The sequence below is a fragment of the Mycteria americana genome, chromosome 8 (genome assembly GCF_035582795.1).
Source record: "Mycteria americana isolate JAX WOST 10 ecotype Jacksonville Zoo and Gardens chromosome 8, USCA_MyAme_1.0, whole genome shotgun sequence".
Classification (NCBI taxonomy): Eukaryota; Metazoa; Chordata; class Aves; order Ciconiiformes; family Ciconiidae; genus Mycteria; species Mycteria americana.
The window spans coordinates 10,610,669-10,627,029 of record NC_134372.1 but is presented as its reverse complement, the minus strand read 5'-3'; the positions used below and the strand labels follow the sequence as shown (position 1 = coordinate 10,627,029).

At 42.1% G+C, this 16,361-nt stretch overlaps 1 protein-coding gene across 8 annotated transcripts in view; it reads left to right on the top strand.

Annotated features, from left to right (window-relative positions):
* Positions 1-16,361, top strand: part of RNF145 (ring finger protein 145) — a 58,595-nt gene that overhangs the window by 40,325 nt on the left and 1,909 nt on the right. For all 8 annotated transcript variants that reach the window (XM_075509606.1, XM_075509604.1, XM_075509605.1 and 5 more), the window contains 6 exons: positions 2,836-3,071; positions 6,517-6,692; positions 10,570-10,710; positions 12,088-12,270; positions 14,198-14,345; positions 15,094-15,450. In XM_075509606.1, the coding sequence (XP_075365721.1) occupies positions 2,836-3,071; positions 6,517-6,692; positions 10,570-10,710; positions 12,088-12,270; positions 14,198-14,345; positions 15,094-15,450 (1,241 nt within the window). The remainder of the gene's footprint in view (positions 1-2,835; positions 3,072-6,516; positions 6,693-10,569; positions 10,711-12,087; positions 12,271-14,197; positions 14,346-15,093; positions 15,451-16,361) is intronic.

The window sequence follows — 16,361 nt, the reverse complement described above, 5'->3', positions numbered from 1 at the left end:
GTCCAGCCTTCCTGGACTCCTTTGCCCATAAGAGCTGCCTCCCAGGGGACTCTCTCGACCAGTCTCCTAAACAGGCCGAAGTCCGCCCTCTGGAAGTCTAAGGTGGCAGTTTTTCTGACCCCCCTCGCCGCTTCTCCACGTATCAAAAACTCTATCATTTTGTGATCGCTCTGCCCAAGACAGCCTCCAACCATCACATGGCTCACAAGTCCTTCTCTGTTCGTGAACAAGAGGTCCAGTGGGGCACCTTCCCTCGTTGGCTCACCAGCTGTGTCAGGAAGTTATCTGCCACACGCTCTAGGAACCTCCTCGACTGTTTCCTCTCTGCTGTATTGTATTTCCAGCAGACATCTGGCAGGTTGAAGTCCCCCACAAGAACAAGGGCTAGTGATCATGAGGCTTCTCCCAGCTTCTTATAGAATAGTTCATCTGTCTCCTCATCCTGGTTGGGTGGTCTGTAACAGACTCCCACCACAATATCTGCCTTGTTGGCCTTCCCCCTGATTCTTACCCATAGACACTCCACCCTATCATCACCATCATCGAGCTCTAAACTATCCAGACACTCCCTGACGTATAGGGCTACACCACCACCTCTCCTGCCTCGCCTGTCCCTCCTGAAGAGTTTATAGCCATCCATCGCCGCACTCCAGTTGTGCGAGTCATCCCACCACGTTTCCGTGATGGCAACCATATCATAGTTTTCCTGATGTACAATGGCTTCCAACTCCTCCTGGTTGTTGCCCATGCTGCGTGCATTGGTGTAGAGGCACTTCAGCTGGGCTGTCGTCCATGTTTCCTTCATAGAAGAACACCCCTTGTGTGCTTTGAGGCATTTCACTGGCATTTCCCTCTTGGCTCCTATTGCCTCAGTATCCCCTAGCTCAACTCTGCTCGACTTTGGCTGTGCCCCGGCATACCCCGCACATCTCGGAGGCACAGGCCGAGTGCCCGCGCTGGCACCCGCTCCCTCTAACTGTGGCACGTCGTCCCTCAGCTTCTCTCGGGCAAGCCTGATATTATCCCCTTCCCCCTTCGAGTCTAGTTTAAAGCTCTGTCGATGAGCCCCGCAAGTTCCTGAGTAAAGATTCTCTTTTCCCTTTGAGAAAGATGAATCCCATCAGACGCCAGCAAACCCGGTGCTGTGTAGGCCCTCCCGCTGTTGAAAAAAACAAATCCGTGGCGATGACACCAGCCACGGAGCCATGAGTTAATAGATTGGGTGTCTCTGTTCCTTCTTGTGTCGCTGTCCACAACTGGAAGGAGAGAGGAGAAAGTAACCTGTGCTCCAGAGTCCCTTACTAGCCGTCCCAAGGCCCTGAAGTCTCTTTTGATCGCCCTAGGACTTCGTGTTGCAGCTTCATCACCCCCCACATGGAAGAGCAGTAGGGGGTAATAGTCCGAGGGCCGAACCAGGCTAGGGAGTATCCTCGTGACATCCTTCATGTGGGCCCCAGGGAGGCAGCAGACTTCCCTAAGAGGAGGGTCCGTCTGGCATATCGGACCCTCGGTTCCCTTCAGAAGGGAGTCACCCACAACTATAACCCGTCTTCTTTTCCTTGTGGAGGTGGTGTTAATAAGAGAGGTACGTTCTTCTGACCTGGGTGACACCTCTGGTGTAGATAGACTGTCAAACGTCCTTTCCTAGGTCAGGAAGCTAGGCAGAAAGATAGCAAAACCCTAGTACTGCTATTTTTCCTCTCTCATCTTCCCTTCCCAACCCATCCAGAAGGGCTTACAAGGTCAGTAAGCTTATGTGGACACCTGGAGTTAGCAGTGACCTAGAGATGTTAACTGCCTTGATTTTGTTACTCTGTGTTTTGCTAAAGCTAACTCCTGTTTTCGGGGGGAGTTGTGAAATGCAGGAATTAGTGGAGGTAGCTCCAAAACACAGCATAAGCACTTGGCTTTATTACCATGTATTGTGGCTTTCGGATGTAAGCTAACATAGATGGTGAACAAGGTTCTGCTTTTAAATAATATGCAATAATTCTTTTCCTTACTGCAAAATGATGAGTGAGAATTGTTCTTACTCAGGCAATGTGCATTTCACCCCATTCCGTTTCCTCTGAGATAAAGGGTACAACTTCTAGTGACTCATGGGAGCAGTTATACTGGAGTGGTCTGCTCTAGAAACACCACCCTCCAAATCTCTGGGTGTGTGGGAGAGATGTGCTCGTGCTTGTGTCCCCGCCAACTGTTAAAGAGAATTTAGTTGTTAATTATGTGTCACTTGCAAGCTTTGGTGATAATTTTGAGCAACTGCCTCAGGGTATTATGAAATTATTGAAGCATCAGCTGCTGACCTGGCTGTTCTCCTGTTGCTGTTCTTGGCCAGTAATTCCTCTTGACAGTATAAATATTGTTGCTCTAAAAGCCATTTGTGACCTCTGATTACTTTTTGCGTAGATCGGGATGAAATAGTAGTATAGCAGGGCTTCAGAAAAGCTACTGCTGTGTATACAGATATTGATGGGATTTAAGTTGAGCTGGGGATGTTAAGGAAAAAGAGGGATGACTTGTTGGGTTATCCTCTGCATGATTTATTCCTGGGACTTCATATTAATCTAAGTATGATTCTGCATGTGTTTTGCGTTTACATCTCGCTAATCTGTAAAGTGAAAGCATGCACTTGCCGTGGTTTGACAATGGTAACTTTTGTGACCCAGCAAAAGGCACGGAGGAGCCTGGTTTCATAACAGATACATCCTAGTTAGAACTGTCATAATATGCTGGATGTTGATAACTGTGTTGTAGAAGGATAACGTATTAAAATACGTCTTTTCCTGAAGGGGATAATCAGCTTGATTATAAAATACTGTGTCGCGTTTTCAGGTCAGCTGGTGGTATGTACGCTCTGCTCCTGCGTCATGAAAACAAAACAGATCTGGCTTTTCTCTGCTCACATGCTCCCTCTGCTGGCACGACTTTGCCTGGTCCCTTTGGAAACCATTGTCATCATCAACAAATTTGCCATGATTTTCACTGGTTTGGAAGTTCTCTACTTTCTGGCATCAAATCTTCTGGTGCCCTATAACTTGGCGAAATCTGCATACAGAGAGCTTGTCCAGGTAAGACAGCAAACGTAACAATTTTATTTTCCTTGGCCTGAGCCTTTTTTGCAGGAAAGAAATAAAAAAATACTTCGGCTGTCTTCTGTGCAACTATGTATGTGTGTTAACTCATGCTTTCTTAGCAAACCAAATGTGTTCCTATCCATAGCATCTTCTTTCTTTAATTTATGGTAGCTTATAATTTGTATGGGTGAGCAGTTAAGACATTAGCCTGAATTATGCTGCTGGCCAACTGAGCATGTCCACTTTGCTTGGACTTTGCTTAGTCCTTCCCAAATCTAGGCTAAAAGACAAGATTGTGGCAGAATGGAATTTATTTACAGCCTCATTAAGTGAGCAAGGTAATCCCCATGCATTAATTGTAGTGGGTCTTCATTTCAAGAAATGCCTTCTGTATGGAAAGCCTTTGTAATTATAGTAGCGTTAAATTGGGAGTAATACTAAAGCTGATTTTGACTGTAATAGTCACTGACTTGTAGTTGGTGATTTGTAACTTGCGGACAGCGATTTGAAAGGTCTGTAGTATTTTCTGTAGAACAGCAGCATTGCTGAGACCTCTAACAAAAGAGTTAGTAGAAACAGAGAAGGCTGATGTGACATGTATGCATTTTGTTAACGCTTTGACATCATATATTTAGTTGAAAAGATACTTTGTTAGTGGTACAGAAACATCACACCTCACATTTTTTACATAAAAATAAAATGTGTATATGCATCCTTCTATATATTTCAATATAAAAAGATTGATGCTTGCTTGACTTTTGACTGACCCGCTATTTCAGCTCTCACCACTTGATGGAATTTTTTCAAACCAAGCCACTGGTTTTCTGCCTTCTGCTCTTCAGTCCAGAAGCAGTCTGAAAACTAACATGTTAAGCTCTCTCAAAGCCCTCTTTAAAGCTCCTCTTTGCTGTCATATCTGTCATACACAAACAAAAACTTGGCAGCTATAGGTGTCTGGTGTGCCAAGGTCTCTGCTTGTCATGTTGATCGTTACTGTCTGGTTATGTATTTTGTATGTAATTGGTCTTTGGAGCAGGATTATCCTTCTGTATTTGTACAGCACCTAGCATGGTCTGATCTCATCCATAACTAGCTTGTAGATTTGCTGATTAAAAACTAATTCAGGAGCTAACTGGCAAAGCTTCAATATCCTTGTTTTCCAGTGAGAATAGGAAAATCATGCTTACTGTTTACTTAGGGTGGTAACGTTTGGTATAAAACAGTTGCACGTCTTCATACAGCTCAAAGACTTGCAACAGGTTGGAACCACCACTTCCATTTTCCATGTGCATGAACGGATGCAGAGTTCAGCTTCCTGAAGTCAAATTCAGATCAGATTTGGATTTGAGAGTCATGTATCTTTTTTTTTATTAGACACTTATGTTTAAACCACTTCATCTTATGAATGTTTTAATTGTAGCTGTTTCTTTTTTTTTTTTTTTTTTTTTTGTCAGAATTGTATTCTAAATATAACTGTTAAACAAGTCTCCTCATCTCTAGGATTGTTTGTCTTGTGCCGCCCCCCCCCCCCCCTCCCCCCTTACAAATCCTTGCATGCCAGGCTGTATTACAGTGCTGTAATCAGAAGGAAGAAGTACTCCTTGTATGTGGCCTTTGGACACTGATCATACTCTTTCTCCTGACTTCTTATGCAGAGGGCATAAAGCTTTTTTTCCTTGGGAATACAGAGAAAATGGCAGAAACTTTATAATGTGGCGCTGGATTTATAATAGAGTGTTGTATGCTGCTTTTCTAAATGCATGCAGTAGAGAGTGGGTTGGAATGGAAAGTTGTGTGTGAGTGGTTTTTGCATTGTATTGACAATATAAGAAAACAGGATTTTTGTTTTTAAAGAGCTTGCTGCTCTTTGCCTGTGTTCCTGAAACAGAACAGAAAAAAACATTCGCTCATAGCGTGTTGGTATTACTGGTTGCAACTCCACTACAAATCAAGCTTAGTATGCTTATTCCAGAGGAGGATATTGCCATTTTGTCTTGAATATTTTCCTGCTTGTATTTCCATCACTATAACTTTGTGCAGTTGTTAGTTTTCGATGATGCCTTCATCCTGGTGTTTGTGAGTTAACAACTATTTTAGTAGATTTAATTGCTGTTTTGATATCAATAGCAAAACTTGGTGAATATTGGGATGTTGAACACCAGGAGTGTTTCCTGAATGCAGCACCATAGGGAGACAACCCTAACAGGTGGGCCGAGGCAGCTTTGTGTGTATTTCAGATTGTGGCTAATGGTATAATTCAAAAGCAGGTCTAGAACCTTGGCTGGCTACTTGCAGCAGAAGATGCCAGAAATACCTCATGGTTATGAAGCTACATTATGAGCGTAGCATGACCCTTTTCCGATGTGGTGGAGTACTCTGCCAGGAGCTGCATAGGATTGCTTGCATTGGTCCCAGGCCAAGAGAGAGGCCAAGGGAGTCTCCTGAGGGCAGATGCACTTCCTCCACAAGTCTGTGTGCAAAGCTAAAAGCGGGAGCTTGGTACTGTGTCCCCACCAGCAGCATATTGCTTGTTCATCAGCCACAGTACATAACTGCAGCAGGTCCCATGAACGTGACATCCCTCATGCTTGTCATGAAAGACTAAGTAGGCAGCATTTTTTTAGCATTTGCTAAAATTTGCTAGGCATTATGGATTATACATCATTGTGGGAAGCAGATGATAAGGAAAGAGTAGTTATAAGTGATTTCCCTTTGACCTTTTGTATTAAGTCCGGCTACATGAAGTTCCAGCCTCTTGGAAATAACTGCATTGTAACTTCGTCTTTGCAATACAACAGAAGTAATTTGAGCTTCAGAGTCTTCTGAAATAATTCTTAAGCATGAATTTCAAAACACTTGGTGGATTAGAAGCAGTCAGAAGTCTGGTACATGTTCTTTTTTGAGATACTTGAACATAAAATGTCTGAGGTATTAAGGTTTTCCTTAAAAACAGGTCAGCAAAGCAGATTTACTGTGCTGAAGTGATGTGGCTCATATTTCAGTATCTAGTGTGTGCAGTGACTTGGCAGTAGCTACAGCGAAAACAACATTGCTGTGACTTAAGCTGGGCAAAAAGCTCTGAGGAGGTTGTGCATGAACTGGAAGCAAGTGTCCTCGCCCCTCTGGCTATGAACGGGCTGCAGTTAGCAGCTCTGAGTGAGTTATTTGTAGGAAGAGGTATTCAGCTGGTCTGATGGTTTGCTGCATAGTCAGGTACTTCTCCCTACTTCAAGACAGACAGTGGTAATATGTCACTGCTGAACCTGGGCTCTCCCTTTGTCAAACTGTAGTTTGATGTACCTCCTCTTTTCCTTTGGGATGGCTAATGCCATGTGAATTATCCTTAGCTTCCTTATGGCTCTGTTGTTGAATGTCCTTATGTTATCAAATCACAGGTGCTGTGAACCAATAACAAACTGTATTTTTCTGTCTTTCCCAGGTGGTGGAGGTCTATGGTCTCCTGGCTTTGGGGATGTCTCTCTGGAATCAGCTGGTCGTCCCAGTTCTTTTCATGGTGTTTTGGCTTGTCTTATTTGCTCTTCAGATCTATTCCTATTTCAGTACACGGGACCAGCCTGCCTCAAGAGAGAGGCTCCTCTTCCTCTTCTTGACAAGGTAATTAACTAGTCTGCAAATAGTCAGTTTTTGGTTTTGACTATTTTCTGAAATGAACGTTTGTGCTCTTTTAGAGACTAGTTATGTAGATTGGCTTTATTGCATTTGGATACCCAACAAATAGTTGTCCTTATTGCAGGGACCATGTATGTAAATCCTGTTAAGCTTGTCCTTCAGAGGCACGGATCCCATTCAGCACAGACAGCATTACTAGAACTGTGGTAGAGTTCCCAAAGAAAGCAAAATATTCCTTGATGAGGGAATAGCTATAATTAGAGCTTTGGTCCAGACGTTGTTTTCAGTATACAAATTGGTTTCAAGTTTGAGATATTTCAGCTGAAGTTCAGTCCAGCTGATATCTTATTTGTGATGGTGTTGCTTTCTGAGCCCTGTATGTCTTGTGTCCTCATTCTGGTGTGGGACACATTCTTGAGTTCATCCAAGCAGCCGAAGTACCCAACTCCCAAAGTAACTTTTGAGCTCAGTGTTTAATTTGGCAGAGGTGTAAAGATCTTAAAGATACCAAATTCCTAAAAGCTTTGTAAAAACTGCTTGTAAGATAAAGGAGAGAGGCCTGTGTTAGTGCTGTTACTGAGAGAAAGGCAGCATTTCAGGGATTCTTCTGGCTAGAACCTATGTGCCTTTGCTGGCTGCTGTTTAACTAGAAATCACAACATGCAAAAGGGAGCAGGAGTGTAGGGCAGAGAGGAACTGGGTGTGTTGCAGAAGGTGGGTTAGGCAAATTAGATAATTTGCCTAATTAATACTGGGATGGGGAGAAAAGAGAATAGTTGTCCAAACACACAGGTAACATAGGCCACATTCTTTAGAGACCATACATCATTAGTTCTGCTGTTTGGGTAGCAACTTGTTTGATGAACTTGCTCATCACTGCAGTTTTCCAATCAGACTTTCCAATTACTTAGCTTTTTCTTGCCTCTGTGTATGTGTGTATCTATCTATGGTGCCATAGTGTAAGCTGTCAAAATTCATTATCATTAAGGAGAAACGCCAGGGATTTTATTGCATGTAGTATTAAAATTGCTTACGGTGTCACACTGCATTATGTAAAAGCACTGACTGAGTTACCTGGTTGTTAACTAAACCATTGGTGTCTGAAGTTTTTCCTCCTGTTCATCTCTGCTGCAATTCTAGTTTTGTTACAATAGAGCACTGCATTTAGCAGTTAGCAGAGGTGGGGGAGGCGATCCTTTTCCTTGTAGATAAGTTGAGTTTATTCCTACACCAAATTGTTAGACTTCTATTCATGGCAAAACAGGGAACTTGCATTGCAGACTTGCATTGGCTTGATCTATGAGTGAATGAGTACCAGTTGATCTCTGTAAAGTTCTCCAGTTGGAAAAAATACAGTTGGAAAAAATACAGAAAAACTATGCAAATGGTCTCAGTGTTCTCAGCTCTCTCACAACAGAAAAATTATAAACACTTATTCATCTTAAAAACACAAACTCAGGTAGTACCTGAGTAACAGCCTCTTACCTCTTAGGAGGGAGCTGAAATACCTTGTCAGGCCAGTTAATAATGTAGTGCTGGCTGTTTAACAAAATGGAAGAAAAGATGTGTTCTTCCATGAAAGTGAGTGAATTCTGCATCTGTGCCCTTTAAGTGTAATCATCACTTAAAATAGTGTAGCTGGAATTCAGGTGAGAGCAATTGGGGTGTGCAGAACAGCTGTGTCTGATTTTAATAAGAATGTCAGAGTGACTGTATTGGGCCAGACCAAATACTGATCTAGCCTAAGATCCAGTTTCCAGCAGTGGCTGTAAATGGGTACCTGGAAAGACACCCACCCATAATATGACAAACAGGACGCTTCCTAGTACTCTTCCAGTCCCGCATCCAACTTCAGCTGTCAGGCTGCATTGGTTATGGATATGGTTAATATGTATTCAGTAACCCTGAAAAGACTTCTCTTCCATTGGTTTACACTTTCTGCCCTTGAACCCATGTACACTTGTGTCATTTGAAAGATCCTGAGGCAAGGAGTTTCACAGCTCAACTTGGTCTGTATGGTGAAGAATCCATTTTGAGTGTTCAAATCCATATAGTTTCATTCAGTGCCCCTCAATTCATGGGGGTGGGTGGGGGGAGGAGGAGACGAAACAGTTCTTTCTTTAAAATTGAGAGTAGCATAGGTCTTCTTTCCAGTCTGGGAAGAACTCTTGCTTGCACGTTTGCTGTTTAAAAGCTGTTCTGTACCTTTCATTGTCCTTGTTACTCTCAGAATCTTTTCCATGGATACGTAATTTTGAGAAGTCTTGAAGAGTTCAGCTCTTTGAGGCAATTTATAGACTTGTGCTTGACACGTAAACATAACACTGAAAGCTCCCGAGGCTTCTCTTTGAGCTCTTAAGCTCCCCTGGGACTCTTGCATAGCAGATCATCTGGAAATAAGTTTAAGAACAGTACTAAAATTATTCTGACAGAAAAGGATTGGGCATCAGGCAGAAAAGCCAGGGTTCTTGATTTCTGGTAATTTATTTTGAAGCAAAACTTGGAGTTCCTCAAATATCATACAGAAATAGGTGCTTTAAATACTGTGTTTCTCACTACCTTGACCGGCATGAACATGTAAAAGCCTTTTCAGCCCTGCTTGGCTTTGTAAACAGGCAGAATTTGAAGGCTTACCAGAAGCACTGCAAATAGTATATGTAAACACATCAGCATTTTCTGCTGTGAATTGCTTTCAAAGGAGATTTCTGGTTAAAGTAGTCATTAAAAGAGACAAAGTAAATGTCTCTTGGACGAGCTTTGTTTATCTTTGAAGCATATGCTTCTTCAAAACTCTTTTGTCTTGTCAAAGTGCTGAACTAGTTCATTCTTCAGTCAGTTAATGAGCATGCATGTTTTTGACCACCATAGTTTCTTACAAGACTACTATCCTGGTGAACAAGTGAAGATTTATTTTTTTTTTTTTTTAATGAATGGGGGTGTCAAGGTATTACCTTGGATTATGTATGTGAGGATTTCCAGATGTGTAATCCCTGGCTGACAGCTGGTTCTTTACCTAGTGTTGGGGCATGTGGTGCACTGCACTGCACTCCCCTTGCTCTGGCAGCGTCGTGTTTCAGAAGCCAAAGTGTGTTCTGAGGCTTAGGCTGCTCCAAATATTGCAGTGCCAGGATCAGCACAAGAGCAGCCTTAAGGTGAAGGAGCTGAAGTAACGCAGCTGGTCTCAGCATCATCAAATGTATTCTGGGTGTCAATCTTTGGGACTTCACTGCTGTAGCAAAAGAGAGGAAGAAGCCTGCTGAGGGAAAATATTCTTCACCGTCTTATTTTGCTGCTTCTGGCTCAGCCGTTTGAAAGACAGGTGTTGCCTACCTGAACCTGATGTGAACACTACCAAAAAGCCCTCAGTCTCCGATTGTATTTGTCAGTTTGATGTTTATTTGCACTATTGTGGATCTGAGTGGAAAGTGCCTTAGTGAATCCATCTGCTTTAACTGTGTTTCTGCCTGAAATTTCAGCAAGTAACCTGGGTGCATTGTGGCTGTCAAACTGACTTTTGGCTATGAAAACCCTACGGCAGCAGGACAGTGCCACCGTGTGGCACAGCACTGGGGAGGGACTGGAGAAATACCATAGCACAGCCCTAGCTCCAGCCTGACGGCAGCATTAGCTAGGGAGCTGAGGTGAAGTTGTGTCTTGGAAAGAAGTAATAGAATACCTCTCATCTTTTTCTTTTTATAGGAGGATTTCATGGCAGTGTAGAGCTTTTAATATTTTCATTAAACTGATCCAATTTTGCTTTAAAACCAGCTTGCACAATTAACAGGGCAAGGGTAGAGCTCATCACATTGCTTTTAACTGATGGACCTTTTCTTTTTGTTTCTTTTCCCCTCTCTCCTCCCAGTATTGCCGAATGCTGTAGCACTCCGTACTCACTGCTGGGCTTGGTCTTCACAGTCTCTTTTGTTGCTTTGGGAGTTCTGACTCTCTGCAAGTTTTACTTGCAGGGTTACCGGGCATTCATGAATGATCCTGCTATGAACAGGTAAGTGCCTCGTTGTGCCTAGGCTCTAAAAAGAAGCAGACAAAAAGGGGTTTATATAGAAATACACGGGCTGCATTGCAGTTTTTTAACTTACGAACTCTTGGGTGTCCTTGACAGGCTTTTTGTGTACCAGTCTATTATGTGTGTATTGGAAGGATTTGAGGTGAAAGTACAGCTTGTCACAGTCTTCTTGGGAGATAGTTCATTTCTGTAACAAATTCAGGGCTGTTTGTTGGGATTTATAATTGCACAGTTTGATTGTCTTAGTGCTTTCATTTTCATGAGTCACTGGAAAATTTTCACATGCTTGGATAATATAAACACTTCATATTTCCATTTCCTCATTTACCCTGTAGTTATGTGTGAAACATTACTAATCTATGAGGCTTAAAACACAGCATTGCATGGATTGCCTGTAAATTACTATGGGAAATAGCCAAAATACAGAAACTGCCTTTTCTTAATGTTTGTCCCAACTTGTCTAATATGAAATTGGGATCCTAGGTGTGACACTACCTTTCTCAGTTATTCCAGTCCTTAACTCTATAGAAAGTTCAGACCATATGCAAAAGAATGTTTCACATTTTGGATTCCAAGATGTGGAAGCAAAAATGGCGTAAATTGGGGTTGCTTAGGAGTAGTCTACATGAAAGCATCTTTTGGGGGAGCATGCAGTTCTGGGTGTCAAATACTGGTACTAAATTATGGTATTAAATTCAGTCTGAGGTTCCAGGCCAAAAAGAAGTCGACAGCTGTATTTGGTATAGGTACAGAGAGAATAAACTGAAAAATGGCTAAATTGCTGATTTGCCTAAACTGAGCACTGGGTGGGGTGTTGAGTCAAGGATGTTTCCCCAGGGCCAAAGGACAGACAGGAGGGTGGTGATGGGGAAACATAACAGGTGGAGAGGGTCTTCATGGTGATCTCGGAATGAGGCTGACTGGTGCCCAGGTGTAGACATAGCAGTGCTGTGTAGTGCAGTGTAGGCAACACTGAGGCTGGTGGGTTCCTCCTCTTAAGACACAACCTTAAATGCTTAAAATGCATTAAGGTTAATAACACAATCCTTAAAATGCTTAGTGCTGGGGGTACTCTGTCATTGGGTGGTGTCTGCTGGGCTGGATGTAGCTGCTAGTCAGTAGCAGGGTTCTGAAAGGTGCTAGTTCCTAATCCCCAATATTTCAGCATTTCTGAAAACATTCCTCTCTGGTTAAAGCCTTAGCAGGGACATCAGTAAAAGCTAAAACCAGTGACATTTGAAGGGTTGTGGCAGAAACAGACAGCTTATTTCCTGGTATTTCTAGATGTATTTTTGAACCAACATTGACACACAGAAAGATGTGATTGTTTGTTCTTTTGACTGTGTTGATCTGCAGGGGAATGACTGAAGGAGTCACACTCCTGATCCTGGCTGTGCAGACAGGCTTGATTGAGCTCCAAGTTGTGCATCGGGCATTCTTGCTCAGTATTATTCTTTTCATTGTGGTGGCATCCATACTTCAGTCCATGCTGGAAATTGCTGATCCCATTGTCTTGGCATTGGGAGCCTCAAGGGACAAGTAAGAGACTGGTTTCCTAAACTGAAAGTTACTCTATGCTGTTTTAGGAGGTGATAAACTAGTAATTGATGGCCTGATTTGGATTTTTAGTGTCTTGTAAAGTTACCCTGTCTTTTCTGTATGCAGATTTCTTTTCTAGTCTAAATTATCTAGTTTTTCCCTCTCTATCCTACTTCCTCAAGGGCACACAGTAATACTTTTCACCATGCTGTATGCTGGTAAGCAGGGGTGACTTTGGTCACCTGCTCCTGCTCAGGACTGTGTCCATCCAGCCTGTGCAAGACCGTGGTGTTCTGCAGCTGCTGGCTGCCCGCTTCAAGTATTACACTGTTCAGTGATTATTCTCCCTAGCAAGAGTGTCAGTGCACTGTGGTCTCAGTTAAGCAAATCCAGGACTCCAGTGCCTGTGCTCTCCCCACCCACACTCTGTTGTGTGGATTTGCAGAATGGTTTTGCTTAACCTCCTCTGCAGTTGGGTACATTTCCCTTTAATGCAGGGGTCCCAGACAGCTATTGAAGATGGGAAGTTTCTAGGAGTGACCTTGTGTTAGATATTGTAAAACCTATTTTTTTTGTGCGGCTGTGATCACAAAATGATAGGGTTTACTGGCAGAAAATAAGAGGTGGAAGGCTTGTCTTAGTGTACCAGATGTCCTGATCATGTGGGATTGTTGTTAAGTTTAATTTGTGTTTTGAAGAGCTGTATTGGTGTCTGGTGTTCTTGTATTAATCTGTTTGTATCTCTGTTAATTGCTTGTGTCTTTTCCCTTTCTGTAACCAGTAAGTGAAGAAATAAAAGAGAAGGTTTATTTATGTGTAGAGAGTTTGTTTAGCTTAGAGGCTACTTGTAGCCAGTGTGTTCTGCCTGCAGCAATGTTAACTTCAAATATAGTAACAGAGGGAAAGGGAGTAGAGCCAGGATATGAGCATCTGCCCAGCTTAAACAAGCAGCCTGTGGTGATAGCAGGTTTTAACTCTCTTCTGCCAAATCTCCCAGGCAGTTCTAAATCAACTAGGATCAGGATAAATTCCACTTCAGCTCTCCCTTTCTCCCTCACCGACAGACAGAGAATTGCAGACCTCACAGTAGCGTTCTGATGTTTCTTCAGACTGTATTAAATTAGACAGTTTCTGCTGCTGTCCTGTCCCCCCAATACTTTCACTTTTTCTGTACCTCATTTCCAGAGCTAAATGAGGTTAAAATACAACTTGAGGAACATGCAAAGGTAGTATAGTAAATTACTGGAGATACTCTGAAAGCCTTCACAAATGAGTAGGTGTAAAAAGATTGATGGTGTGTTTAGGCTGGAGAGGAGACTAGGAAGAAGTAAGTGATAGGAGCAGAGTAAAGACTGGCAGAGATGAATGTTAAGTCCCGCTAACTTTCTTCTTTTGTGACTCCTGAATTGGGGAATATACTTCTAAAGGCAGCAGGGTTAAATCTGGTGATGAAAGGAAATACCTTTGCCCCATGCATATTAGCAAAAAGACATAGAAGAGTTGTAATAAGTATATAATCTGGGAGAACTCTGTTTATATAGGAAAGTGTACAAACAGTTACATGCATATTTAATAATTTTCTTTATTTTAATGGACTTTCATCTGAAACATTCAGGTACTTAATTTGTCTAACCACTAACTTGACCCATTATGACAATTACTGTGGGTGAATTTTTGCCCATAATCTTTGTCTTTGTATTGAAAACAGCAAAGGTCAGATGAGAAGGAACTTTTCATACTGTATGCGTTGTAGGCATGCATGCTGGGAATGAGTCTGTGCCCGAGTAAAATAGAAACTCCTTTCAACAAGTTAAAGCCTTGAGCAAACATCTAACGTGCCTACGTTAGATGCAGCAGTCAGCCTATTCTTATTCTGACACTCCAATCTGACTTTAAAAAAAAACCAAACCTATCATGTTGTTTGCAGGAGTCTGTGGAAGCACTTCCGAGCAGTCAGCCTCTGTTTGTTCTTACTCGTGTTCCCCGCGTACATGGCCTACATGATTTGTCAATTTTTCCACATGGATTTCTGGCTGCTGATCATTATCTCCAGCAGTATTCTAACCTCTCTTCAGGTAAGAATGTTAGCCCCGTAGTAACTGTGAAGCCCTGCATTGACTGTGATCCTATTACTCTGGGGGGGAAATACATGATGAGAAAAGAACAGGGATGATAGAAGGGCAGAAGTACAAGATATATAAAATCTCTTTCTTTATCCTGTATCTGAGGCTGAGGAGCTCCTAGGGGTGGGCTGAGAACATAGGTGAATGGAAGCCTATTTCAAATTGTAAAGCCAGAAGGCTTTTGAGGGCATAACTATCATAGTAAAAAGGGTTTGTGGGTTTTTTTTGTTTGTTTGTTTGGGTTTTTTTTTCCCCAGAGTACTCATTTATGTATTGTTACTTAGCTGTGGTTCTTTGAAAGCAATTTGATGTTCAAAACACAGTAGTGTAAATACAGGAAATGTTTTGTACTATGAGTATTTGTTATAACTTGTTTTTTTATTATTAAATTTATAAAATTGCCCCTCATGATGCTCAACACTTTTGTTTAATCAACTCAGCTATGTTCTGGACAGAACAGAAAAGTGTGTTTCTAAAAGTACAGAAGGGGAAGTACTTGGGAACAAGCTTAAATGCTTTGCAGGAAAGAGTGACTTTTATTTGTCTTGAAGTTCAGCAACAATTTTACTACTTTGCGGCTTGCCTGCCCTCGTTCTGATTTGGGAGCGTTGTGTGTACAGAGCTCGGTGGACAATGCTGAATGACTCAAGCTCCAGTTCAGAATTGAATGCTGAGCTCATGGTCTTGTACTGTGTTACAGGTGCTTGGGACACTCTTCATTTATGTTTTGTTTATGGTGGAGGAGTTCAGGAAAGAACCAGTAGAAAATATGGATGATGTGATTTATTATGTAAATGGCACGTACCGGCTGCTGGAATTCCTTGTCGCTCTCTGTGTGGTGGCATATGGTGTCTCGGAAACGATCTTTGGTGAATGGACTGTGATGGGTTCTGTGATCATCTTCATTCACTCTTATTACAATGTGTGGTTGCGGGCCCAACTGGGATGGAAAAGTTTCCTTCTTCGCAGAGACGCTGTGAATAAGATAAAATCGCTGCCCGTTGCCACAAAAGAGCAGTTGGAGCAACACAATGATATCTGTGCCATCTGCTACCAGGTAAGAATGGAAGTGTCAAAAGATTGACTTGAAATACCTCTAGACTGTCAAGTTCAGTCTGCAACTAGTAAAATAAGTTACTTGAATTATGTTTAATGAGTAATATTGGACTCAATAAGTTACTTGAATTACCCTTTTTTTTGCTTTGTGTAAATTGATTTGGAGTGCTGCCACTGAGATAGGTGTGTTTGGTTTTGGTGTCTTTTTTTTAATGAATAAAGAGATAGTTTGGATGTGTTTAACCTTTCATTCTTTTTTCTCCAGTTACACAACAAACTGTGTCCTTGAGCTTCTTTGAAGCCTCTTGTGTTTGGGTTGAGCTGGTCGCAATAGTAACAGCAAATGTGCCCTTTCTTCATTAGTGGAAGATTCTGTTGCAGAAAGACAATGTGTACTCAGTAGCTGATTTGTTATTATTCTGTAGAAGCAGCTCAGTTTCTACAGACATTGCTACTTCCACTTCATGTGCAATGTCAGTTTTGTAACAGAAACCTAATTATCAAAAGGTTAAGGGTCTTTCTAATGTAAGCCAGCAGATGTAAGGACCTTAGAAATTAATGCTAAAAGTAGTATCTTTATCACACCTCTAGCTCCAAAGTCTCTTTCTCTTGGATAGAAATTGTAATGTATGACAGTGAAAGAACTACCCTAAGATTAGTGGTGTGCAGTTCCGCGTGCGATTGGATTGACTCCAAACTTGATATAAATTCTCTGAAGAGTAAAACTACTGGTGCCAGGTTGAATGGCAGTGTTTGAAACATCAGCCTAGTAATACGTGGGTCTTAGCTGACAGAGTTAGGGTGCTACTTCATTTCTGGTTTGCTGTTGTTACATGTTGTATCTGTAAGTGTGCTGTTCTTGACTTGCACAATTGTTTCTTAAGCCAACTAATCCTGTGACTCATCCTACAA